General features: G+C 38.8%; 2 protein-coding genes across 5 annotated transcripts; one reads left to right on the top strand and one right to left on the bottom strand.

Annotated features, from left to right (window-relative positions):
• Positions 1 to 2,002: 2,002 nt before the first annotated feature.
• Positions 2,003 to 2,974, bottom strand: LOC112026395 (transcription factor bHLH106). Its single transcript, XM_065778066.1, has 2 exons — positions 2,958 to 2,974; positions 2,003 to 2,845 (listed from the first exon to the last, which is right to left on the bottom strand). The coding sequence occupies exon 2, from the start codon at positions 2,774 to 2,776 to the stop codon at positions 2,312 to 2,314; it is 465 nt and encodes a 154-aa protein (XP_065634138.1). The 5' UTR covers positions 2,777 to 2,845; positions 2,958 to 2,974; the 3' UTR covers positions 2,003 to 2,311.
• Positions 2,975 to 4,758: 1,784 nt separating this feature from the next.
• Positions 4,759 to 10,944, top strand: LOC112026388 (beta carbonic anhydrase 5, chloroplastic). 4 transcript variants are annotated; one of them, XM_024059070.2, is made up of 10 exons: positions 4,759 to 4,833; positions 4,975 to 5,117; positions 5,259 to 5,311; positions 6,865 to 7,026; positions 7,126 to 7,174; positions 9,222 to 9,335; positions 9,440 to 9,493; positions 9,921 to 10,003; positions 10,112 to 10,217; positions 10,518 to 10,944. In XM_024059070.2, exons 1-10 carry the CDS (start codon positions 4,818 to 4,820, stop codon positions 10,713 to 10,715), a joined length of 978 nt encoding a protein of 325 aa, XP_023914838.2. In that variant the 5' UTR covers positions 4,759 to 4,817; the 3' UTR covers positions 10,716 to 10,944. The 4 variants fall into 4 exon arrangements, with proteins under 4 accessions (XP_023914838.2, XP_023914841.2, XP_065634136.1 ...); XM_024059073.2 differs by lacking the exon at positions 4,759 to 4,833 and having other exon boundaries at positions 5,004 to 5,117; positions 5,259 to 5,316; XM_065778064.1 differs by lacking the exons at positions 4,759 to 4,833; positions 4,975 to 5,117; positions 5,259 to 5,311 and adding exons at positions 5,374 to 5,575; positions 5,717 to 5,769.
• Positions 10,945 to 26,656: the final 15,712 nt, after the last annotated feature.

The raw sequence follows: 26,656 nt of genomic DNA, 5'->3' as shown, positions 1-26,656 counted from the left end.
AAAACCCAGTTTTTCAACCTATTCTCTATAAATTTATTGTTTTAGGCTTTTTGTGATTAGGTCTATTCACGTAGTGAGCTACGAGCTCAAATCTGGTCCTTACAAGCTCTATCCCCTTATCATTATTAAAATAAAAAGAAGTAATCTACAAATTCTATATGTTACTTTTTGTAAATTTTAAAAAAATATATATAAAAAATAGAAATGGTCTCTCAAACATCATTTTTTTTTTAGTATTTTAAAAATTGTTTTTAAAAGTAAGAGGCAAACACATATAATGTAAAAAATTATTATCTGAAAACTAGTTTCAATTTCAATTTTTTTTAAATTTTTTTCATATTGTTTTAAATCAAAAACAAAAACAAAAATCATTCTGCTAAACAGGAATTATCCTAAACTTGTCTTATGACAATTCACACTCAATGATACCTTTGAAACATAGAAGGATCTAATCCATGCCAAAATCAACATAAGTGGATGTGCATCAACAGTCTAAAAAGTCTGAACAAATGGTTTTTACTTCCCGGTTTTTTTTATGTAGTCCATGCCAAAATCAACATAAGTGGATGTGCATCAACAGTCTAAAGTCTGAGCACATAGTTTTTACTTCCGGTTAAAAAGAAAAAAGAAATCCAAAATTAGAAAGGAAAATGAGCTTAAATCCCGGTTTTTTTTATGTAGTCCATGCCAAAATCAACATAAGTGGATGTGCATCAACAGTCTAAAGTCTGAGCACATAGTTTTTACTTCCGGTTAAAAAGAAAAAAGAAATCCAAAATTAGAAAGGAAAATGAGCTTAAAGTAAATGACTGAAATGACCTATCCAAACAATCAGAATCTTGTTATTTATATCAAAACCCAGTTGTGTACGTACACTTTGTCATGGACTAGCAAATGTTTTCACTTTTCACCTAAGCTTCCTCAAATTTAATCTTCTTCTTCTCATTCCCTTTTAGGTTAAGGTTTCAACTTTAAAGGTATGTGACACCGACTATTGGCTATTTTGTTGAAAATTAAAAATTTATTACTAAAAAAATTGTAAAAAAATATTTTTTAAAAGGTAAAAAATACTATTCACATGTTTTTTAGGTGTTGGCTAGTTTATAAACAGTGCCATGAGAACAGCAAAAAAAAAAAAGCAACACAGAAACATCTCAACGCAAATACACGCTAAGTGTGCGTTTGGCTTCAAATTAAAAAATCAGCTTATTTTACTATTTAACTTATTTTTATTACTATTTATGAAACTCATTGTACTTTTTAATATTATTTATAAATTCTACCATATTATTTCAGCTAATTTTTACCTTTATCTAATATATTTTTAACAAAAATATTTTAATTTTAATAAAATAAACAGATTCTAAACAAACCTTAACCGTCTCGATTATTACCTCGGTTAACGTTTCACTTTTTTAACGGTCAGAGAAAAAAAAAAAAAAAACCACTGTGACACTGTCTCTCTTTTTATACTCATTCGGTCTCTATTACCAGTTACCACTTCACAGTTAAACCTCAACCTGCTTTTTCAGTTTCCTCCACTACGAATCTCTATTCTCTATATTTCTCTTCCCTCCTAGTTCTTCTCACCTGTTATTCCTAGTATAATACGACGTCGGATCATTCGTAAAGAGGTAATCTTTAATTAGTGTTTCACATGCAATGATACAAGAACTCCTTCTTTATTATTCTTTATTGTTTTATATATATAAATTAACGTTGTGTTTTTTTTTTGGGTCTTGGTGAACAAATAAAGATGCTTCCTTTTCAAAGCTACTATGGTTTTGATCAACAAGAGAAGATGAGTCATGAACCACCGAACTTGGTGGTCAGCTTGATGGACGGTGGAGATTCAACGATGAGCTCGGCGTCTAAGGTGGAGAGAAAATCAGAAGAAGCGTGTCGGAGTCACAAGGAAGCTGAGAGGAGACGCAGGCAGAGGATTAACGCTCATCTCTCCACTCTTCGTACTCTCTTACCTAACACCACCAAGGTTTCACTCTAAATAAAATATAGTATATTAGATCGGACACAAAAGTGACATATAATCACTTTAGGCATATGTAATGTAGTGTCGTATCTACTAAATGCGAGCCAAACTCCTCCAACATTGTTTTAAAACCCAATCAATCCATCTCATACTATTCCTTCTACCCATGCGACTCTATTTCTTTTCTTCTTTTTTTGGCTTTTTTTCTCTTGGCATTTACAATACATTTGTAGGAATGATCGAATGAGAAACAATGTGGTAGAAGAATATACTCAACATGCAAATGCTCTTTGTCTTCTTCTTTTTTTTCACCTTTACATTCTATAAAAGCCAAAACAAATCCAAGAAATGAGTCAAATCAAAAAAACTCTTTATCGCCCTCCTCATTACCCGAACCATAAACCCGAGCCCGTTTACTCCCAGACACAACCCGGCCCAACCAGAATCCGAGACCCGGTTCTCCACCACAGCCTTCAAAGCCCTTTTCAAGGCCCCAAACTCCTCCTCTCCACCAACACTCTCAGCCCATTTCACCACCACCACACTCTTGGTCCGCCCACCAACCGTCATCATCTCTGCCCTGACCGCCCTGGCCCGACCCGCCCGAATCGCTCTGGCCAAATCAACATTCAAACCGGGTCGGTCCTCACAACACAAAGTCGCTTTCATCTCCTTACTATTATTATTATTATTATCACCACCATCGTCGTCACCGTCACAATAACTCAGACTCGCCTCGTCCGACTCGCTCGGAAAAACCCACGTGTCCCCATCCTGTTTCGCCATGTCATCAGCTCGCTTCCTCAGCTCCTTCACGTGATGGACAACCTCTGCTAGCAACGAAGCCTTGTCGGTCTGTCAAAAGTAAATAAAAAACAAAAAACAAAAATTCCCAATTACTATAATACCCGGCGTTTCGATCAAAATAACGTGAAAAATTTTAGTTTGAGAAAACAAAAATTGAAACCTTGGTGGTGTTAGGTAAGAGNTTTTTTTTTTGCCGTAGTTATTGCTTTTTTTTAGCAAAATTTACTGTTTATAAACCGTATATGCACGGTTTACATACTATATATAACTGTTTATAAATTTAAAAATATTAAAATAAGACTTACGGTACTATTTACATATTTAAAAATTATTTTATTACAGTATTTTCAATTTTCAATTTCAGAAAAATAAGTTGTATCTAAACAAACTCTTTGAAACAACTTCTTTAATTTTTTTGCTAAAAAATTTTACTTGAAAATGTGTTAAAATATATTGATACTTTGAAAAGTAAAAAAATTAAAATTTTTAAAAATTGTGCACAAAAATTAAAAATTTAGTTTATAAATTCTAACCAAACAAAGACGTAAAATAAGCATAACTTCTATCCAATCTTCTAGATATTAGACAAAACTCAGAAAATGACTGATTGGACTTTTCTTGGGCTATAAGCTTCCATCCAACACTCTAATACGTTAGAAAGACGAAACACCAAAATAAAAAGAAATCAAATTTAAACACCTGTCTCTATAAAATAAAATATATATATATATATATATTTAATATCTTTGTTACATACTCTAAATAAAATATAGTATATTAGATCGGACACAAAAGTGACAATAATCACTTTAGGCATATGTAATGTAGTGTCGTATCTACTAAATGCGAGCCAAACTCCTCCAACATTGTTTTAAAACCCAATCAATCCATCTCATACTATTCCTTCTACCCATGCGACTCTATTTCTTTTCTTCTTTTTTTGGCTTTTTTTCTCTTGGCATTTACAATACATTTGTAGGAATGATCGAATGAGAAACAATGTGGTAGAAGAATATACTCAACATGCAAATGCTCTTTGTCTTCTTCTTTTTTTCACCTTTACATTCTATAAAAGCCAAAACAAATCCAAGAAATGAGTCAAATCAAAAAAACTCTTTATCGCCCTCCTCATTACCCGAACCATAAACCCGAGCCCGTTTACTCCCAGACACAACCCGGCCCAACCCAGAATCCGAGACCCGGTTCTCCACCACAAGCCTTCAACCCCAGCCAAAAAAAAAGGAAAAGAAAAAAAAGGAAGAAAGAAAGGCAAACGTGGGTTTGGAAACGCGGATCCAAACCCACACAAACGTTTTGCTGCCTTGTATGATCATGACCGTTCACTTTGGGATTAATTTGTGAAAGTGACTGCTTTGGCAATTAGGGATCACTGAGTGGCCAAGCTATAAAACACCATTGAATGAGACTGACATGTGATGTGCTTGTTGCCTTGTCCAAAAAAACCTCTTTGTAAATTTTGTGAGGTCCCCCCGATTATGTCTTGCATGTTTGATCACTTTGATGGTCCATCCTTGGTATAAAAAGATAAAAACTAATAATGCAAAAGGATAATTTCCCACTATTCAAATGGATGGATAACAATTGGTACCTTTTGAATTGGATAAGTATGTCTTCGCGTCACCGCTCAAATTATCAATTATTGTAGTAAACGATAGCTACCCTACTAACTAACTAGAGATGTTACGTCTACAATAATTTTATAATATTTTTACAACAAATCATAAATAGTTAGTTGTTATTGGTTCAAATTTGAAATTAACACTAAGATTAGTTTTTCGCCCAACAATAATAACTAGTAACAACCTGCCATTTAAAATTTATTATAAAAATATTATAAAATTATTGTAGACATATCATTTCTCAACCAATAATATTAGTATAATACATTAATAAAATATGAAATATAAATATCATTTTTATCACAATATTATTTATTTGGTCCAATTATATATTATGGTTTTGGAAGATAGAGTTGCCAAATGTAGAGGAAGGAACAGAGATGGTCTGGCAAATTCGTGAGTAAATATGTTTGTAATGTTTTCTATTTTGTTTTCTCAACAAAATATATATATATATATATATTTGGAAACCGTTGGAATTTGTTTCATTTCAATTCAAACCTACGAATAGTTACTGAAAGTAAAAACAATACACAGGCTCTAGAGCTCGTACGGTTATGTCAAGAATGGCAGTTCTAAGCTCCTCTTCGGTCTATGGGGACTCCTTTCATTGCTCACCCTTTTCTGGTTTAACCAATTCCTTTGTGGGGTTTTCCAGAAATTGGCCTAATCCAAACGCAGTGAGTTCTTACACATAATTCTTAGGCATAATCTGATTTGTGTTGTGGAAAGTTTTTTGTTGCATTTGAAGGTAAAGCTATCCAATTTATTCCCTATTGAGTAATAATCTTACGTTTCTTCTGCTAATGTTTGATTCCCAGACACAATGGAGCAAGAATATGGAGTCCCATTTGAGATTACTGCCTTCTGTCAAGTAAGGTGTTTTTTTTGCCCCCTTGATTATATATATATTTTTTTTTTTTGGAAACCGTTGGAATTTGTTTCATTTCAATTCAAACCTACGAATAGTTACTGAAAGTAAAAACAATACACAGGCTCTAGAGCTCGTACGGTTATGTCAAGAATGGCAGTTCTAAGCTCTTCTTCGGTCTATGGGGACTCCTTTCATTGCTCACCCTTTTCTGGTTTAACCAATTCCTTTGTGGGGTTTTCCAGAAATTGGCCTAATCCAAACGCAGTGAGTTCTTACACATAATTCTTAGGCATAATCTGATTTGTGTTGTGGAAAGTTTTTTGTTGCATTTGAAGGTAAAGCTATCCAATTTATTCCCTATTGAGTAATAATCTTACGTTTCTTCTGCTAATGTTTGATTCCCAGACACAATGGAGCAAGAATATGGAGTCCCATTTGAGATTACTGCCTTCAGTCAAGTAAGGTGTTTTTTTTTGCCCCCTTGATAGATTGGTTGATTATGATTAATTAAGTATCAAGCTATGATATTTTGTTCCTTTCCTTTTGAGCAATTAAGAAACATAATTTAGTATTGGGCAAAACTTAGGTATAATTCATTAGGAGCTGTAGCTTAGGTTCTCTAATTGAATTCAACCACTATCGACCATTGGAGCAAAACTAGTGTTATCTTTTCCGAGGATAATAAAATTCAGCCATGTGGTTCATTGGTCAATGCAGCCACGTGGTTGAATTGAATTGGAAAACCTAAGGTAGAGTACTGGAATTTTACCGGTCTTTGGTACGAGCTTGTGGGCGAAGATATATGTTAGGTTTTTGTGATCTACAAATTACTGTTATGGATAATCTAGTTTGGTTAAGGTTTGAAAATTAGAAAAATAGGTCCTTCACTGTTTGACAATATATCCATGTTATTGTCAAGAATGGCAATGTAAGTTTCTAAAATGAATGAATTTCATCTTTTGAACAAATTATGGAAGTCATTCCTGTTCATGAATGTTAGTTTCTGCAGTTAGCAGTGATGAAATACATCAATTTTGGTTCAGAGGTCATGCATTGTGCATTACACACTTGCTCTAACTGTTGCTACTATTCTGAATGGTTGCTCCCTGTAGTGCTGTGTTGAGTTTTCAATTACTCACAACCAAACGGTCACATCATATTTATGTGTATATATGTCTGTATTTTTTGATTACAAAACTTATACTTTATATAATGATCTTGCTTCTCTTTCCTCGTGATGTTTATGCATTTAGAAAACCTGGCTAATTTTTTCAGCTGAAGACATTGCATAATAAGAGAGTGATTCATGACAATTCTAGAGTTCTATTTCATGTATTGCAATACTAGTTTTAAATTTAATTGCTGAAAGGATCCTGCACATTTATCATTGCAGACATATCAATGCTACTGTTACTTTTGCTGCTGACCCAGAAGATAAGGATGTCCATTTTTCTTAAATATTTTAGTTCTGAGAAAATTCACCTTAAGGGTCTGAAGTAAACTTTGCACAGATATTCTAACTGCCCTTCAATATTTGGCCTCTGTATCTGTAGGAGAAATCAGATTTCGGGACTAAAGGCTTCAAGCTGTTCCCTTGGACTTGCACAAGAACTTACCAGCTATGAAGTGGAAAATATGGGCAAAACTGATGGGGGCCAGGACTTGTTTGCTGAAATGAAACAAAGATTTCATAGTTTCAAGAAGCAGAGATATCTGTGAGTAGTACTAGTAGTTAGTATGATAATATTAGGGCTTTCCTAGCTATAAGAAAATTACTTTTCCTATTAACAGTTAACTCTTATGCATTTGAACAGAGAGGATTTGGAGCATTTTCAAGCACTTGCTGAAGCTCAATACCCTAAGGTAATGAACAAACTCAATACTGTTAATTGATCTTGATACACCACAAACTTTGTGATGTAGGGTAACCAGAACAAAATTGAAACAATAATAAAATAAAGGGATATGACCTAGGAGTCAGCACCTAGGCCTTGCTTGGAGTAAGTACCAAGCGGGAAAACTACTAGGAGTTAGCACCTAGGGTAGACCTGGAGTTAGCACAAAACCAAAGAAAAGACTAAATGGCCATTGTTTTCATTCATTAAAATATCAACTATCTCCTCAAGGAGTACAATAGGTTGCTTATAAAGGATTGCTAAATCCTAATTCTAATTGGCTAGGAAACCTTAATTGCCTTATTACAAAAATAACCTTGCTTCCCAAATTAAAATACTAATAGCCTAATAAACTACTAGGACCTAAAATATAAAAATACAATTGACTTGTAAATATAAATAATATTAGATAATAATTTTCTTGCATCTCCCGCATCATTCTCCTCTGGTTGGAGAAAACTCAACCTCGAGTTTTAAAACATTGAAGGGGATGCTAACAAATAACACTTGCTTCAAGTCTGAAATCACCTTAGGGAGCACAGGGAAAATAAAATCCTTGAATTCCATCACATCAAACTCACTTGGAATAATAAAATCAATGTGTGGAATCAGTATAATATCTTCTTGAACCTTATGAATCATAGGAAGCATTGTAGTTTTAACTTCTTCGACTTCACCAAGATGTAGATATTCAAGGACCATGGAGGGTTGATCAGAAGCACATTCAACAACTTCAACTTCATATCATGTGTACCCTCTAACATAATACTCTCTTTAGGCACCATCTCTTCACCTTGTTGCTCTTCAATAAATTCTTTTCCTTGCACGCATGTTAAAGCAATACTTGTCGAGGCATGTACGTCTGTGTCAACATTAGGCTTTGGTGTTGTTGGAGGATACTTCACGACCAAGATATCATCATCAATGTTGTCTTCTATTGGGGCAGCAATAAGTTCATTGTGATCTAGTATCCTTGGTCGACAGGTTTGGATTTCATGGGCTGGGTCTTTTTTTTTTTTTTTTTTTTTTCAAAAATAATAAAATACACTACTGCTTTAAGACACTATAGACACGGGCTTAGAAGAAATTCAAATGGACTTAAAAGAAACTACAGACACAGACTAAAAAGAAGCTCAAAGTACATACTCTAAAAGGAACTCAAACCACGGACTAAAAAGAAAGACTATAGAAACTAAAAGAGACCGGCGATGGGCTTGCGGTGCTGGGGACTGGCGACTGTGGCGACGCGACGACAGGGAAGGCAGAGGTGGCATGATACATGGAGGAATGGTGATGATGGTGTCGGCGGCGGTGGCTGATGTGTGTGGTGATAATGTCGGCGGCGGTGGCTGGTGGGTCGGCGGCAACTAAGTGCTAATCTGTGGGTTTCGGCGGTTGGTGGGTGAATATCAACGGTGGTTGGTCGAGGTTGTCGATGGGTCTCGACGTGGGTCTCTTCTCTCTGATACCAAAACTGACGCAGGATAATCAGAACAAAATTGAAACAATAATAAAATAAAGGGATATGATCTAGAAGTCAGCATCTAGGCCTTGCTTGAAGTCAGCACCAAGCGGAGAAACCACTAGGAGTCAGCGCCTAGGGTAGACCTGGAGTCAGCACTAGACCAAATAACCATTATTTTCATTCATCAAAATATCAACTATCTTCTCAAGGAGTACAATAGGTTGCTTATAAAGGATTGCAAATCCTAGTTCTAATTTACTAGGAAACCCTAATTGACTTATTACAAAAATAACCTTGCTTCCCAAATTAAAATATTAATAGCCTAATAAACTACTAGAACCTAAAATATAAAAATACAATTGACTTGCAAACATAAATAATATTAAATAATAATTTTCTTGCATCTCCCGCATCACTTTGTCTGTTCATATATTTTTTGATATAGATACTCTACATGACTATATAGTCTTTCATACCTACTTTCCACGCTGCTCCATATTATTATGAATATGATGGGATAGATATGTTGAACTGACAAATGCAAGAACAGTTTATGGTAATTGCTTGTGCAGACTCTAGAGTATGTCCTTCTAACATCCTTGGGTTTCAACCTGGCGAAGCATTTATGATTCGAAATGTTGCGAATCTTGTTCCTCCACTTGAGGTATCCGAGAAATTGACTTTATGTTATGTACCATACTAATAAAAGTAGAAAACATTCCAATTGATTTTATCAGTAGCCACTATAACATGTTTTATTTTTTACAGCATGGACCATCAGAAACTAATGCTGCTCTGGAATTCGCAGTAAATACTCTTGAAGTAAGTGAAGACTTTACCCAGAAAGGAAAAAAAAAAGGTGTAGTTTATAACATTTTAAAAATTACAAGAATTTGAAGCAAGCTCTGGAAGATGAAATTTTTAAACAATAATTTGAGTGAAGTGCAAATAAATGTCTATAATGAGTTTAAGCTGAGGGAAAGCCAATGCAATTTTTCATGAAAAAAGGAGGAGGAAAATGGCCTTCAAAGTCATAACAATTAATGTGGTTCTTGTATAATTGTAGTCAATTTTGTTAATGAAAGTTTTTGGACAAGATGCTCAGAATAAAAACTCTCTTTATAATTGGGTATATACACAAGATAAAAGTTTATGTAAAAAATTTCTTATGTAAGGATATTTTTAGTCGCATTCTGTTTATGTCCCTATACTTGTTTATTGTTGAAAAATACACATTGGCTGTCTCCAGGTTGAAAATATATTAGTCATTGGTCACAGTAGCTGTGGTGGAATACAAGCCCTTATGAGCATGCAAGATGATGTAGACGCAAGGTTTGGTTATACATTTTCAATTCTTTGGCTTCTGATCGTGTTCGATATTAAATCTTAGTAGTAGTTTTTTTTACCTACTTTCTTATTGTAGTTCATTTCTCTCTTCAGAAGCTTTCTAGAAAAGTGGGTCATTAATGGGAAATCTGCCAAGTTAAAAGCAAAAGCTGAAGCGGCCCACTCTAGCTTTGACCAGCAATGCGGACACTGTGAGAAGGTTCCTTTCCATTTGAAAACACAAACTTCCTAGACTATCACATGAAAATTGTTACCTGGAATACTTATTTGAACTATACAATTTGTCAGCATTTTAGAAAGTACTTTTACTTGAGACTTTTGATTATATAGATTCAACTTGGCAGAACATCACTACTGAGATATATAGTTATATACAATTCTAAAGCTAGTGAAGATAAAGCTTACGAGCGAATTGGTGTTAGTGAATTAAAAATGGTAGAGATTTTGAGTCTTGAAACGTTTTGATCATTAAAGTAATTATTGTTTAATGTGTTAACAGGAATCAATCAACCGTTCGTTACTGAACTTGCTTACGTACCCGTGGATACAAGAGAGAGTCAGGAAAGAGTTACTCTCTATTCATGGAGGGTATTATGATTTCCTGAATTGTTCATTTGAGAAGTGGACTCTTGATTTGAAGGGAAGCAGTATTGAAGGGGGCAGATACTCTTTCAAAGATCAAGCATTTTGGAATTGACTTGTCTGCCACCAGCTGAGCTTGACCCATACACACTCTAATTTTTTTTCCCCTTAAATTTCTTAGTGTTCTTTCATACAACTGAAATCATGTAATTTATCTGTCTGTAAAAAGAAAGTACAACTTGCTTGTAATTCCTGCATATGCACAGGCATATTTGACAGTAACAATCAATATGTACTCAAGTCATTGTTTGAACAAACAAATTGCACAAATGATTTACAAATGTTATACTAACTAAATAACCATAGTAAGTTTAAATTAAGATTTCAAATTTGGTTTTTAAAAAAAGCAGTAATAATAATGAATCCTTAGAGTTTCATTTAATAATGTTGTCAATCATAGTTGTGGGGGGAAAAAAGCTTAGTCTAACATAGTGGACCTAAAGCCCCATGTGAGGATTATTGTGCGTCCGAAAAGAAGGAGGGATAAGGGCAAGGCCCATCTGGAAGAGGAATCCCCAAAAAAAGAAAAATGATTACAATCCGAAGAGATCGCCTTTTGTCTGAAGAGATTTTATTCCTCTGGCGTGAATAGTATGGATCAATTGAACGTATAAAAGGTCATAATGAACTTCCGAGCACTCTTCCTAGTCAAGATAAGCTTTGAGTATACTTTGAGACAATAAGAATGAAGAAATATCTAAAGGAAAAGCTGCTACCACCGTATTTAAGGCACTACAGCAGCTTTTCTGGCTGCATTTATATGGAGAAGACCCCTGAATAGTGTAACCTCACCTACCGCCACTCACACAGAGCCAAAAGAGATGCTTGACGTGACATATACTCGAGTAGGTTCACAGATGAAATACAAGTGGACGATAGAGATGATGGAAAATGAGGATATATAAAGGAAAGAAGCTCTTGGAAAAAGGAAGAGGAAAAAATAGCAATAGGAAAGAAAAGAAAACTTTACTGTAGTTCTAAGAACTGTAACCACTATATAATCAATGATTTGCCTCTTCGGACACCAATTCATTCTATTTTTTTTATGTGTAACTTCATGTTGGGTTATACTTGTAGGTTGTGATTAACTATTGTCCATTCCATAGTCAATTTAGTTCTTTCACCCATTTTCTACAAATTCATTGTTCTGGGCTTGGGCCACAAATCCTAACCCTACAATTGGCGCCGTCTGTGGGGAGAGCTTGAGTGTAAGTGGAAGCAACAGCAGTTGGTAATGGCGGAACCAGGGTGACAACTGGCAGAATCTGGGGCGTCCCAGCATATAGATCATTTTCTCAATTTGGAGCGGAAATAAGATCGTGAAGGCAGTGTGCATACTACATACACTGAGCGAAGTCAACCTCGTGGAGGAAGTCATGTGTCTCATGCAGAGAAGAATAATATGCAAATAGAAATTGAAAGGTTAAGAAGGGAATTGCGCCATGCAAAAAGAAAACGTGCTGCCTCGCATTCTGATGAAGACTCGGGTGACGAACAAGACATCACTTACGAACAGAGGTCTCGAACACCAATCAGTGAATCTTTTTCATATGAAGATGAACACCGTCGCAAGAAGCAACCTCAAAGACCATCACATGGAGGGGTGGGAAATGATGCCATGAGCAAGGCTTTGAATCAAATCTCTATGTCACCTTTCACGCGCAGGATTGAAGGAGCAAAGCTTCCTCGACGCTTTAACCAGCCAACCTTCACTACTTACAATGGTAAAACGGACCTTGTGGAACATGTTAGCCATTTTAACCAAAGGATGGCTGTTTACTCAAGAGATGAAGCTCTGATGTGCAAGGTATTTCCTTCTAGTCTTGGACCCGTGGCAATGAGGTGGTTCGACAACCTGAAAGTAGACTCCATCAATTCCTACCAAGAGCTCACTCAGGCTTTTGGTTCACATTTCGTCACATGCCGAAGAGTGGTCAGGCCCTTGTCTTCTCTGCTATCCTTGAGCATGCGTGAGGGTGAAACCCTGAAGGCGTATTCAGATATATTGGGAGATGTTTAATGATATGGAGGGCAACTTTGATGCAATGGCCCTAGACACGTTCAAGCTGGGCCTCCCTACTGATCATGGTTTAAGGACATCCTTGTCTGGTAAACCTGTCACTAACATGCGTCAACTTATGGACCTATTAAAAAATATAAAAGGGTTGAAGAAGATCAGCAGCAAGGGAAGGGTAAGGATAAGGTTATCCCCCAGGACAAGAAGGACTTCAGGTCAGATCGTTACAACAATAATAAGCCACGAAGAGATTTTGCTGGGCAGTCGGGTCAACAAATGCTCAAGCAGTCAATACAGTGTTCAAGGAGCCAGTTCATCAAGTTTTGGAAAAGATCAAGAATGAATCATTCTTTAGGTGGCCGAGTAAAATGGTAGGGAACCCTGAGAGACGCAATCACAATCTTTATTATCAATACCACCAAGACCATGGGCATACCACTGAAGACTGCAGAAATTTGTGGGATCATTTGGACCAGCTGGTCTGCGAAGGCAGGTTGAGGCATCTTTTGCACCACTCCAGTGGCTGAGGAGATCAAATGAATTTTGAGTCCGGAAGGAGTGATTCTACGAAATCTCAATTACGTATTATCAACGTCATCTTTGCAGCGCCAGGGAGAACAGGGTCTTGGCCGTCCAAAGTTATGTCAGTGGCTCGGCTACCAGCAGGGGATATTGGTCGAGATCCGAGGAGCGCTAGATCGGCTGTCCCGCCTGTTTTAGGCTTTTCAGACGAAGATAAAGATGGAACCATTCAACCTCATGACGTCGCTTTGGTAGTCACCCTCAGAATCGGGGGGTATGATGTGAAGAGGGTGATGGTGGACCATGGTAGCGCAGTGGAGATTATGTATCCTGACCTCTACAAGGGGCTGAACCTCAAGCTTGATGACTTAACTCCATACTATTCTCCCCTGGTTAGCTTCGAGGGAAGGATTGTCACCCCGAAGGGACAGATACGGCTATCTGTACAGACTGGCTCAGAAGTAGTGGAAGTGGACTTCATTGTTGTAGATGTTTATTCTCCTTATACGGAAATTGTAGCCAGACCTTGGTTACACACGCTAAGGGCTGTTTCCTCCACTTTGCATCAAAAAGTTAAATATCCATCCGAAGGGCGCGTTTGTGAAATCCGTGGAGATCAATCCTCGGCTAGACAATGTTTGGTGGCTGCCATACAACACAAGCCTGAAACTGAATCCTTAGTCAGGGCAGAGGGAGACTTATAGCAGTTAAGAAGTCGGTTATCACATGTCGAAGATCTTGATGAAGGCGCTAAATGCGAGGACTTAGTGAAAGTTTTAATTGGGGGCAATCGTGAAAGATACTTTCAAATCGGGTCTCAGATACCTCAACCAGAAAAAGAAGAGTCAATTCATTTCCTTAAAAAAAATATTGACGTATTCGCCTGGAGTACTTACGAAGCCCCAGGAATAGATCCAGAGTTCATTTGCCATCATTTGAGGGTCAACCCACTAAGTGTACCCAAGAAGCAGCCTCCTCGGCGGCCATCCAAAGAGCATGCAGATGCAGTCAAAGAAGAAGTGATGAAGCTCAAACAGGCTAGGGCTATTAAAGAAGTTTTCTATCCCGAATGGTTGACAAATACTGTGGTGGTAAAGAAGAAGAGTGGAAAGTGGCGAGTTTGTGTAGACTTCACGGACTTAAATAAGGCTTGTCCTAAGGATCCTTTCCCTATACTGAAAATTGATCAATTAGTAGATGCTACTGTCGGCCATCCTCGGATGAGTTTCTTGGATGCCTTCCAAGGTTACCATCAAATACAGTTAGCTCTAGATGACCAGGAGAAAACCGCTTTTGTTACCCCCATTGGTAATTACCATTATAAAGTGATGTCATTTGGTCTGAAAAATGCAGGTTCTACTTATCAGCGAATGATGACAAAGATGTTTGAATTACAATTGGGCAAAAGCATTGAGGTTTATATAGACGATATGGTGGTAAAAAGCAAAGTTATTTCTGAGCATGTGAAGGACCTTGATAACACTTTTGAAATTCTAAGAAGACACAGGTTACGCTTAAACGCCTAGAAGTGCTCATTCGGTGTAGGGTTAGGTAAATTTTTGGGTTACATGGTAACACACAGGGGAATTGAGGTTAATCCCGATCAGATAAAGGCTATCCAAAATCTGCAGCCTCCTCGGAATCCGAAAGGAGTTCAGAAGTTAATAGGGATGACAGCTGCTTTGAACCGATTCATCTCTAGGTCCGCGGATAGGTGCAAACCTTTTTTCTCGCTGATCAACAAGTGAAAGGGATTTGAATGGACTGAAGAATGTGCCTCAGCCTTCCAACAACTTAAAGACTATTTGGCTTGGCCACCGATTATGTCTAGCCCTGAACTAGATGAGGTCTTGTTTGCCTATATCGCGGTGGTTCCCCATGCTGTAAGTCTAGTGTTAATAAGAGTGGATCAAGGTGTACAAAGACCGGTTTACTGTGTGAGTAAGTCTCTACATGAGGCCGAGATCAGATACTTGCCACTGGAGAAAGCTATTTTGGCAGTAGTACTTGGAACACGAAAATTGCCCCATTACTTCCAAGCACATACTGTTGTTGTGCTCACGTAACTCCCGTTTAAGACCGTACTTCGAAGTGCCGACTACACGGGGAGGATAGCCAAGTGGGGCATTATCTTAGGGGCTTTTGATATCAAGTATATGCCTCGCATTTCAGTCAAAGGGCAGATCCTTACGAATTTGGTGGTCGAGTTCACGAAACCCAGTTTAGAAGAAATAACGACAAAGAAGAACATGGATGGAAAATCGGTTGGCATGATTTCTCAACAAGGTCCTGCCCGCTGGGAAGTATACGTGGACGGCGTTGCGAACCAGAAATGTTCTGGAGTAGGGCTAGTCTTGATATCTCCAGAGAGAATCATCATTGAAAAGTCATTAAGGCTGGATTTCTATGCAACCAATAACGAGGCAGAATATGAAGCCCTATTGATAGGAATGTCTATAGTCCAAAGAATGGGAGGAAAGGCAGTGGAGTTGTTCTCGGACTCAAGATTAGTTGTGGGCCAAGTACAGGGGGAGTTTGAAGCGAAGGATGAAAGAATGCAGGGATACTTGAATCGAGTCAAACATCTGCAGTCGGAATTCGAATTCTTCAGCTTGCTACATGTTCCTAGAAGCAGTAACGCACATGCAGATTCTTTGGCCACACTTGCCACCTCTTCGGAGCAAAATTTACCGAGATTTATCCTTGTTGAGGATTTCCATGAGCCCACCAGGACAGGAGGAGATGCAGTCCGAGTCCACCAGATCAGAGACAGTCTCTGCTGGATGGACCCTATAGTCAAATTCTTGAAAGATGACACTTTGCCTGAAGAACGGGGGGAAAGCTGATAAAATTCGAAGAAAGGCGACCAGATTTTGGCTGTCCGAAGACCGAAAATTGTACAAACGATCCTATTCAGGATCATACCTGTTATGTATTCATCCTAAGACGGCTGAGTCGCTACTAGAAGAGTTGCATGAAGGAATTTGTGGGAGTCACACTAAAGGTAGGTCTTTGGCTCACCGAGCCATTACTCAAGGGTATTGGTGGCCGAACATGTAAAAAGAAGCCCATGATTATGTAAAGAAGTGCGATCAATGTCAACGATTTGCGCCGAACATATACCAACCAGGTGGAGTCCTCAACCCACTATCTAGTCCGTGGCCGTTTGTACAGTGGGGCTTGGATATAGTAGGTCCATTCCCAAAGGCTGTAGGAAACAAGAAGTACCTTCTGGTCGACACAGACTATTTCACCAAATGGGTTGAAGCTAAACCTTTAGCCAATATCCGAGACATAGATGTGCAAAGATTTGTATGGAAGAATATCATTACTCGTTTCGGAGTTCCTTATACTCTCATCTTGGACAACGGCTTACAGTTCGACAGTAATGCGTTTCGGAGTTATTGTAGTGAACTGGGAATCACGAATAGATACTCTACCCTTGCCTACCCTCAGGGGAATGGGCAAGCTGAAGCAGTTAACAAAATCATAGTTAATGGATTGAAGAAGAGATTGGACGATGCGAAGGGCAAGTGGGTTGAAGAGTTGCCACACGTGCTTTGGGCTTACAGAACTACGCCTCGCAGATCTACTAGAGAAACCCCTTTTTCGATGACTTATGGGGCTAAAGCTGTCATTCCTCTAGAGACGGGGTTCCTAACTCTAAAAACTAGTTCGTTCAGTCCGACCAGCAATGATGAGCTTCTAGAAAGAGGTTTGGACTTGATCGAAGAAAGAAGAGAAAATGTAATGGTTCGACTGGCACATTACCAGTAGAAACTCAGGCAAGGCTATAATGCCAACGTAAAGCTAAGGCCCCTAGAACCTGGTGATTTGGTACTCAGGAAAGTCGTGGGTACTGCAAAAAATCCAACCTGGGGGAAATTAGGACCAAACTGGGAAGGGCCATATCGTATTACTTCAGGAGTTGGCATTGGGGCATATTTCCTGGAGGACTTAGATAGTCATGTAATACCATGCCCCTGGAATGTAAATAACCTCAAAAGGTACTATTTTTAATCGAATCATTTCTTTGGTCACTATGATAACTTGTCATTCTTAATTGTTCTTTAAGTGTTTAAACTTAAATCCAATCATGTCTGTAGTCCTCGGACCAGATGATTTGGGTTAGTTAACACTCCTTGGCGATTTTCTCTAAGTATTTAAACTTAAATCCAATCATGCCTGTAGTCCTCGGACCAGATGATTTGGGTTAGTTAACACTCCTCGGTGATTTTCTCTAAGTGTTTAAACTTAAATCCAATCATGCCTGTAGTCCTCGGACCAGATGATTTGGGTTAGTTAACACTCGGTGGTGGTTTTCTTTAAGTGTTTAAACTTAAATCCAATCATGTCTGTAGTCCTCGGACCAGATGATTTGGGTTAGTTAACACTCCTTGGCGATTTTCTCTAAGTGTTTAAACTTAAATCTAATTATGCCTGTTGTCATTGGACCAGATGATTTGGGTTAGTTAACACTCCTCGGTGATTTTCTCTAAGTGTTTAAACTTAAATCCAATCATGTCTGTAGTTCTCGGACCAAATGATTTGGGTTAATTAACATTCGGTGGTGGTTTTCTTTAAGTGTTTAAACTTAAATCCAATCATGCCTATAGTCCTTGGACCAGATGATTTGGGTTAGTTCATGCCTGTAGTCTTCGGACCATATGATTTTTAGTTAGTTAACACTTCTGCGTTGCTATTAATACTGAAGGTTAACTTTGGAATGAATCTTGCATGACATTCTTAACTGTGTTTAACATCAACTTTAACCTATGCTAACCTTCTGGGTGTATGTGCGAAAAGATCTATCAAACTTTTATAATACCTGTTGTATTTAGTACTTAGTAGCAATTTTTATGTACTGTCCTTTTCGGAACCAATTTTAGTTATGGATATTATCAACAGGATAGGGTGATTATGTTTATCTACATTACCATGATTATAAAGTACAGTTATTTGCAACAAGAATAAGTTATATGATATACACCAAAAGTGAAAATAAAGCCCGTTTCATTAACCAAAACAGGATAGTCTACAATCCTTTACATGCAAAAAAAAAAGGAAAAAAAATATATATATATTGGCGCCGTCTGTGGGAGAGCTTGAGTGTAAGTGGAAGCAACAGCAGTTGGTAATGGCGAACCAGGGCGACAACGGCAGAATCTGGGGCGTCCCAGCATATAGATCATTTTCTCAATTTGGAGCGGAGACAAGATCGTGAAGGCAGTGTGCATACTAAACAACTGAGCGAAGTCAACCTCGTGGAGGAAGTCATGTGTCTCATGCAGAGAAGAATAAATGCAAATAGAAATTGAAAGGTTAAGAAGGGAATTGCGCCATGCAAAAAGAAAACGTGCTGCCTCGCATTCTGATGAAGACTCGGGTGACGAACAAGACATCACTTACGAACAGAGGTCTCGAACACCAATCAGTGAATCTTTTTCATATGAAGATGAACACCGTCCAAGAAGCAACCTCAAAGACCATCACATGGAGGGGTGGGAAATGATGCCATGAGCAAGGCTTTGAATCAAATCTCTAGGTCACCTTTCACGCGCAGGATTGAAGGAGCAAAGCTTCCTCGCGCTTTAACCAGCCAACCTTCACTATTTACAACGGTAAAACGGACCTTGTGGAACATGTGAGCCATTTTAACCAAAGGATGGCTGTTTACTCCAGAGATGAAGCTCTGATGTGCAAGGTATTCCCTTTTAGTCTTGGACCCGTGGCAATGAGGTGGTTCGACAACCTGAAAGAGACTCCATCAATTCCTACCAAGAGCTCACTCAGCTTTTGGTTCACGTTTCGTTACATGCCGAAGAGTGGCAGGCCCTTGTCTTCTCTGCTATCCTTGAGCATGCGTGAGGGTGAAACCCTGAAGGCGTATTTAGATTATTGGGAGATGTTTAATGATATGGAGGGCAACTTTGATGCAATGGCCCTAGACACGTTCAAGCTGGGCCTCCCTACTGATCATGTTTAAGGACATCCTTGTCGGAACCTGTCACTAACATGCGTCAACTTATGGACCGTATTAAAAATATAAAAGGGTTGAAGAAGATCAGCAGCAAGGGAAGGGTAAGGATAAGGTTATCCCCCAGGACAAGAAGGACTTCAGGTCGATCGTTACAACAATAATAAGCCACGAAGAGATTTTGCTGGGCAGTCGGGTCAACAAATGCTCAAGCAGTCAATACAGTGTTCAAGGAGCCAGTTCATCAAGTTTTGGAAAAGATCAAGAATGAATCATTCTTTAGGTGGCCGAGTAAAATGGTAGGGAACCCTGAGAGACGCAATCACAATCTTATTTCAATACCACCAAGACCATGGGCATACCACTGAAGACTGCAGAAATTTGTGGGATCATTTGGACCAGCTGGTCTGGAAGGCAGGTTGAGGCATCTTTTGCACCACTCCAGTGGCGAGGAGATCAAATGAATTTTGAGTCCGGAAGGAGTGATTCTACGAAACCTCCATTAGTATTATAACGTCATTTTGCAGCGCCAGGGAGAACAGGGTCTGGCCGTCCAAAGTTATGTCAGTGGCTCGGCTACCAGCAGGGGATATTGGTCGAGATCCGAGGAGCGCTAGACGGCTGTCCCGCCTGTTTTAGGCTTTTCAGACGAAGATAAAGCTGGAACCATTCAACCTCATGACGACGCTTTGGTAGTCACCCTCAGAATCGGGGGTATGATGTGAAGAGGGTGATGGTGGACCAGGTAGCGCGTGGAGATTATGTATCCTGACCTCTACAAGGGGCTGAACCTCAAGCTTGATGACTTAACTCCATACTGTTCTCCCCTGGTTAGCTTCGAGGGAAGGATTGTCACCCGAAGGGACAGATACGGCTGCCTGTACAGACTGGCTCAGAAGTAGTGGAAGTGGACTTCATTGTTGTAGATGTTTATTCCCCTTATACGGCAATTGTAGCCAGACCTTGGTTACACACGCTAGGGGCTGTTTCCTCCACTCTGCATCAAAAAGTTAAATATCCATCCGAAGGCGGTTTGTGAAATCCGTGGAGATCAATCCTCGGTAGACAATGTTTGGTGGCTGCCATACAACACAAGCCTGAAACTGAATCCTTAGTCAGGGCAGAGGGAGACTTATAGCAGTTAAGAAGTCGGTTTCACGTCGAAGATCTTGATGAAGGCGCTAAATGCGAGGACTTAGTGAAAGTTTTAATTGGGGGCAATCTGAAAGATACTTTCAAATCGGGTCTCAGATACCTCAACCAGAAAAAGAAGAGCTAATTGATTTCCTTAAAAAAAATATTGACGTATTCGCCTGGAGTACTTACGAAGCCCCAGGAATAGATCCAGAGTTCATTTGCCATCATTTGAGGGTCAACCCACTGAGTGTACCCAAGAAGCAGCCTCCTCGGCGGCCATCCAAAGAGCATGCGGATGCAGTCAAAGAAGAAGTGATGAAGCTCAAACAGGCTGGGCTATTAAAGAAGTTTTTATCCCGAATGGTTGCAAATACTGTGGTGGTAAAGAAGAAGAGGGAAAGTGGCGAGTTTGTGTAGACTTCACGGACTTAAATAAGGCTTGTCCTAAGGATCCTTTCCCTATCGAAAATTGATCAATTAGTAGATGCTACTGTCGGCCATCCTCGGATGAGTTTCTTGGATGCCTTCCAAGGTTACCATCAAATACCGTTAGCCCCAGATGACCAGAGAAAACCGCTTTTGTTACCCCATTGGTAATTACCATTATAAAGTGATGCCATTTGGTCTGAAAAATGCAGGTTCTACTTATCAGCGAATGATGACAAAGATGTTTGAATTACAATTGGGCAAAAGCGTTGAGGTTTATATAGACGATATGGTGGTAAAAAGCAAAGTTATTTCTGAGCATGTGAAGGACCTTGATAACACTTTTGAAACTAAGAAGACACAGGTTGCGCTTGAACGCCTAGAGTGCTCATTGGTGTAGGGTCAGGCAAATTTTTGGGTTACATGGTAACACACAGGGGAATTGAGGTTAATCCCGATCAGATAAAGGCTATCAAAATCTGCAGCTCCTCGGAATCCGAAAGAGTTCAGAAGTTAAAGGGATGACAGCTGCTTTGAACCGATTCATCTCTAGGTCCGCGGATAGGTGAAACCTTTTTCTCGCTGATCAACAAGTGGAAGGGATTTGAATGGACTGAAGAATGTGCCTCAGCTCCAACAACTTAAAGACTATTGGCTGGCCACCGATTATGTCTAGCCCTGAACAGATGAGGTCTTGTTTGCCTATATCGCGGTGGTTCCCCATGCTGTAAGTCTAGTGTTAATAAGAGTGGATCAAGGTGTACAAAGACCGGTTTACTGTGTGAGTAAGTCTCTACATGAGGCCGAGATCAGATACTTGCCACTGGAGAAAGCTATTTTGGCAGTAGTACTTGGAACACGAAAATTGCCCCATTACTTCCAAGCACATACTGTTGTTGTGCTCACGAACTCCCGTTAAGACCGTACTTCGAAGTGCCGACTACACGGGGAGGATAGCCAAGTGGGGCATATCTTAGGGGCTTTTGATATCAAGTATATGCCTCGCATTCAGTCAAAGGGCAGATCCTTCGAATTTGGTGGCGAGTTCACGAACCCAGTTAGAAGAAATAACGACAAGAAGAACATGGATGGAAAATCGGTTGGCATGATTTCTCAACAAGGTCCTGCCCGCTGGGAAGTATATGTGGACGGCGCTGCGAACCGAAAGTTCTGGAGTAGGGCTAGTCTTGATATCTCCAGAGAGAATCATCATTGAAAAGTCATTAAGGCTGGATTTCTTGCAACCAATAACGAGGCAGAGTATGAAGCCCTATTGATGGAATGTCTATGTCCAAAGAATGGGAGGAAAGGCAGTGGAGTTGTTCTCGGACTCAAGATTAGTTGTGGGCCAAGTACAGGGGGAGTTTGAAGCGAAGGATGAAAGAATGCAGGATACTTGAATCGAGTCAAACATGGGGGGAAGCCCAGTCTAACGTAGTGGGCCTAAAGCCCCATGTGAAGATTACTGTGCGTCCGAAGAGAAGGAGGGATAAGGGCAAGGCCCATCTGGAAGAGGAATCTCCAAAAAAAGAAAAATGATTACAATCCGAAGAGATCGCCTTCTGTCCGAAGAGATTTTATTCCTCTGGCGCGAATAGTACGGATCAGTTGAACGTATAAAAGGTCAGAATGAACTTCCGAGCACTCTTCCTGGTCAAGATAAGCTCTGAGTATACTTGGAGACGATAAAAATGAAGAAATATCTAAAGGAAAAGCTGCTACCATCGTATTTAAGGCACTACAGCAGCTTTTCTGGTCGCATTTATATGGAGAAGACCCCTGACCAGTGTAACCTCACCTACCGCCACTCATACAGAGCCAAAGGAGATGCTTGACGTGACATATACTCGAGTAGGTTCACAGATGAAATACAAGTGGACGATGGAGATGATGAAAAATGAGGATATATAAAGGAAAGAAGCTCCTGGAAAAATGAAGAGGAAAAAATAGCAATAGGAAAGAAAAGAAAACTTTACTGTAGCTCTAAGAACTGTAACCACTATATAATCAATGATATGCCTCTTCGGACACCAATTCATTCCATTTTTTTTTATGCGTAACTTCATGTTGGGTTATACTTGTAGGTTGTGATTAACTGTTGTCCATTCCATAGTTAATCTAGTTCTTTCACCCATTTTCTACAAATTAATTGTTCTGGGCTTGGGCCACAAATCCTAACCCTACAATAGAGTTTCACAGTATCCATTAAAATGATAATTGAGTCCTTTTATTTTGACAATTCAAGCAGCTTATTGAAAATGAAGATATTTTTTTACAGCTCATTGAGAGAGTAATGAAAATAGAGGTCTAAAATGAGTGCATTATCCGTTTATCTTGAGTTTATAGGAGTTATGGTTAGTTACAAACTCTTTGATCCATTCAAAGCGTACATATATGGAGTGATTAAGCAAATCAAGTTAAATTAACTTTTATAAATTGTTTAAAGCATATAAGTGCAAAATATCAAACAAGTGTAAAAAATTACTTGGTAGGTGTACAAAGAACAATTGAAGTTGATAATATTAACTGTAGGGACGAGGATCCCAAATCTAATTTAAATAGGCAGTTAAGGTTATTTTCGAGGATGCACCTCAGACCTCAGTGATGAGCACTAGTTATGTGAGGTGTATAAAGTTAAAACATCAAAAAGGAAAGAAAACAAACTTGGCATGAAATACGAGAATGATGAAGAAAGAAGGGTATAGAAACTATCCCCTCCATATTAAATATGAGACAACTACTCTCTTGGCCGCATTAATGAGGAAATGACCATGAATAGTGGTGGCACAACTAAGATTATAGGGTAAAACTTGCTAGTATGTTCTGGATGGGACCAGAGTTCTGGGAGGGCAATCTTCTTTTTTTCTAGTTTGACTAACCAACCACCTTGATAAAAATAAATATCTTTATGTATTCTGTAAGCCCTCCAAGTGTAAGATCCAGATAAGTTGTAGCTGGATAAAAAAGCAAAAGGAAGATCCAGATGCAGGGGGAGGATAAAAAAAGAAAGAAAAAAAGAATCTATCAATTTGTAAACCTAATCTTGGAGTAGACCCAAGGTTCAACACTTGTATTTTTTCTTAACCAATTTTTAAACTGTGAATTAATAAAAGAGGCACCCTTTCTTATTCAATTCTATATGACGTAAACATTCTGAGTTCATGCACTGGATATCATAATCAGATTTGACTTTCCATCTCTAAACAAATTTATTGTGATAGTAAGCAGTAAAATCTTTATTTATTTTCATTTGTTGACCAACTACTTTTTTCGTCGTTACATTAATTATTTTGAATTTTATTGGTTGTGAACGACTGCTGCCTACTTAAAACTATGGTTTTAAAAACCGAACAGGTCATAGAACCGTTTTTTTTTTTTTGTAATTTCCGGTTCAACCCCGGTTTTTGACCGGTTTTTGGCCGGTTTTCCGGTTGTTGACCAGTTATTGACCGGTTTTGGAGCTTTTAACCGGACCGGATTGACCCCCGGTTCCCGGTTGAACCGGTCGGACCAGCCGGTCCGGTCCGTTTTTAAAACAGTGCTTAAAACATCATGGGCAATACATTTCTCGATGCATGAGAACATATCCTCAATCGAATCCAAAAAGGTATAGACGGTTACAACCATATTACCCTAATGTGCAAAGATTGAAAAAGAACTTTTAATGCGTTTCATCTTGTGGCATTTCCAACAAAGACATTGTGTCATTTTCAATAAAGACTTTCATAATTTAAATCATCTTTCTCCTATTGTAACTAATGAATTTTTTTTTTTTTAAATGCATTTATTTATTTATTTTCGCATTGGTTAGAAATATTAAATAAAAACTTCACTCCTTCCTTGAGCTTGAACCAAAACCCCCGTGTTCCCCATGCATTTAAGGCATGAGGAGATATTTCGTCCATTATCCAGCTCAACTCACCTTGTGGTAATATATTCACTACTATTTATCGTTGAAAATCAGTGTTACATTGAAATGGATAATAAAATATTATTGAGAACTAATTTATTATTGTTTACATCTTAATAACAAGTCTACTTATTCATTTAACCGTTAGCCAATATCTTTTTGTTTTTTTTTAATTATAAGAGCATTCACAGCAGTGGAGCTAAAAATTTAACTTTTTAGCTCCACCAAAAGTTACTTTATCTATTTTACCTATACACATGCTGCAGCAGTGGATCTATTTTAGCTTCTAACATAATAAAATAATATAAACATTACAATAAAATAACATATCTACTACAATAAAATAATATATCCTACTACCAAAAAAAAATCATCACAAACCGATCAATAGCAAAATCCATTACCACTGCCAACCAAGAACCACCCACAACCACCCAACAACAACCAGCAAGCCAAGAACAACCACCTACAAATACGGCCAAAAATCCAAATTAGCCAAAAACCACCACACAAATCACCACCAAAAAAAAAAAAAAAAATCAAACACAAGCTAACTTGGCCAAATTGAGGTGATTTTGACAACTAAACCATAAAACAAAATAAACCCAGAAAACCCAATTGGCAATTTATCACAGCTAGCTAGTGGAAACAGCGCCGAACCTTAATTGTATCACATAACAACCACCGCGCCGAACTGCATCAACCACCGCAACACCGGCGACTTCTCCAGCTCCAAAAACCTCGACACCACCGCGCCGAGGACTCTCCCGGCCTCGATCGCCGCCGCCAAGTCCTTCAGCAAATTCTTCAACGACCTCCCAGCCTCCGCTAGCACCATCAAAGCCTCCTCTCTGTTCTTGTCCTCCGCCAACGACCCCTCATCGCCTCCTCCTCCTCTACTACCACCTCCGCCGCTGTTTCCATTGTTGTTGTTGTCGTCTCCGCCGGGGAATGATACGGCGAAGTTTGCGATGGAGAAAGCAGTGAGGAAATGGCGGGTGGGGTTGTTGTGGTGGTGGAGAGAGAGCGAAGTGGGTGAGAGAGAGACGGAGGTGGAGGGAAGTGGGTGGTGGTGATGAGGAAGAGAGGAACGGACGGTGAGGATTGGGCTTGGAAAGAGATTGAGCAGAGAGGCAGTGAACAGAGAGTGAGATTGAGAGAGATGAAGTTCAGAGATTTTAGATGAGAGTGAATGAGAGAGAGAGAGAGAGAGGCACGGTGAGAGTGAATGAGAGAGAGAGCAAGTGGCCTTTTTTTTAATCAAAACCTGAATAAAATAATGCATTTTATTTTTAACTTTGATGAACAGTGCACATCTATATATAGATGTGTACTGTTCATAATCATCTAAAATTTTAACTTTTGCCTCCATTGCTGCAGCGTGATTTTTGTGTTTCTGGAGCTAAATTTTAGCATTATAGCATTATAGCTACACTGCTGTGAATGCTCTAACCCATTATTACTTGAGATCTCTACTTTCACAACAAGTCCTAAGGGTAAGTTGTTACCATTATAATTTGAATGCATTACTGAAATTACCTTTTGGCTAAAATGTAAAATTCACCCTTTAAATTTCACCATTTTTTCGGTTCAGTCTTATAAGTTTAGATTTTATCAATTCAATCGTCTAAGTTTCATTTTTTTTTTAATTAAATCCTCCTTTAAATTGCTGTTAATTTCAGCCGTTAACTTACATGTTATTCAAGATCCGACCCAATTAAGTCCTTATCTTCATCTAAGTTATTCAAGATTCTTATTTAACCCATTACAGTCGTCATGGTTTTCGCTACATTTTTTCCAGACCCAGATAAATCCCCTGGAATCCTTATCATAGCCGCACCTTCTCTTAATTTGCTCAATGCTTCTCCATGGTTTTCACACCCACAAATAAATGGGCAACGAAAGTTGGTGCTTGTTAATGAAATTGTCCTCATCTGCAAGAGCAATAGCTTCGCTCTCGTCGATGTAATCGACCCCAATGGCTTCAAGAATCCGGGCCTCGACGAA

Source organism: Quercus suber, unplaced genomic scaffold (assembly GCF_002906115.3).
Source record: "Quercus suber isolate HL8 unplaced genomic scaffold, Cork oak 2.0 scaffold_172, whole genome shotgun sequence".
NCBI lineage: Eukaryota > Viridiplantae > Streptophyta > Magnoliopsida > Fagales > Fagaceae > Quercus > Quercus suber.
The sequence above is the reverse complement of the archived record's forward strand: the minus strand, read 5'-3'. Positions and strand labels throughout refer to the sequence as shown.

Bases quoted from the DNA above. Each gene is read 5' to 3' on its own strand.
- LOC112026388 (XM_024059070.2), top strand. The intron at 5,312-6,864 runs GTAAGGTGTTTT...CTGTATCTGTAG, and splicing joins AGATTACTGCCTTCTGTCAA to GAGAAATCAGATTTCGGGAC. The intron at 9,336-9,439 runs GTATCCGAGAAA...TATTTTTTACAG, and splicing joins ATCTTGTTCCTCCACTTGAG to CATGGACCATCAGAAACTAA.
- LOC112026395 (XM_065778066.1), bottom strand. From the start codon at position 2,776: ATGGCGAAACAGGATGGGGACACGTGGGTTTTTCCGAGCGAGTCGGAC.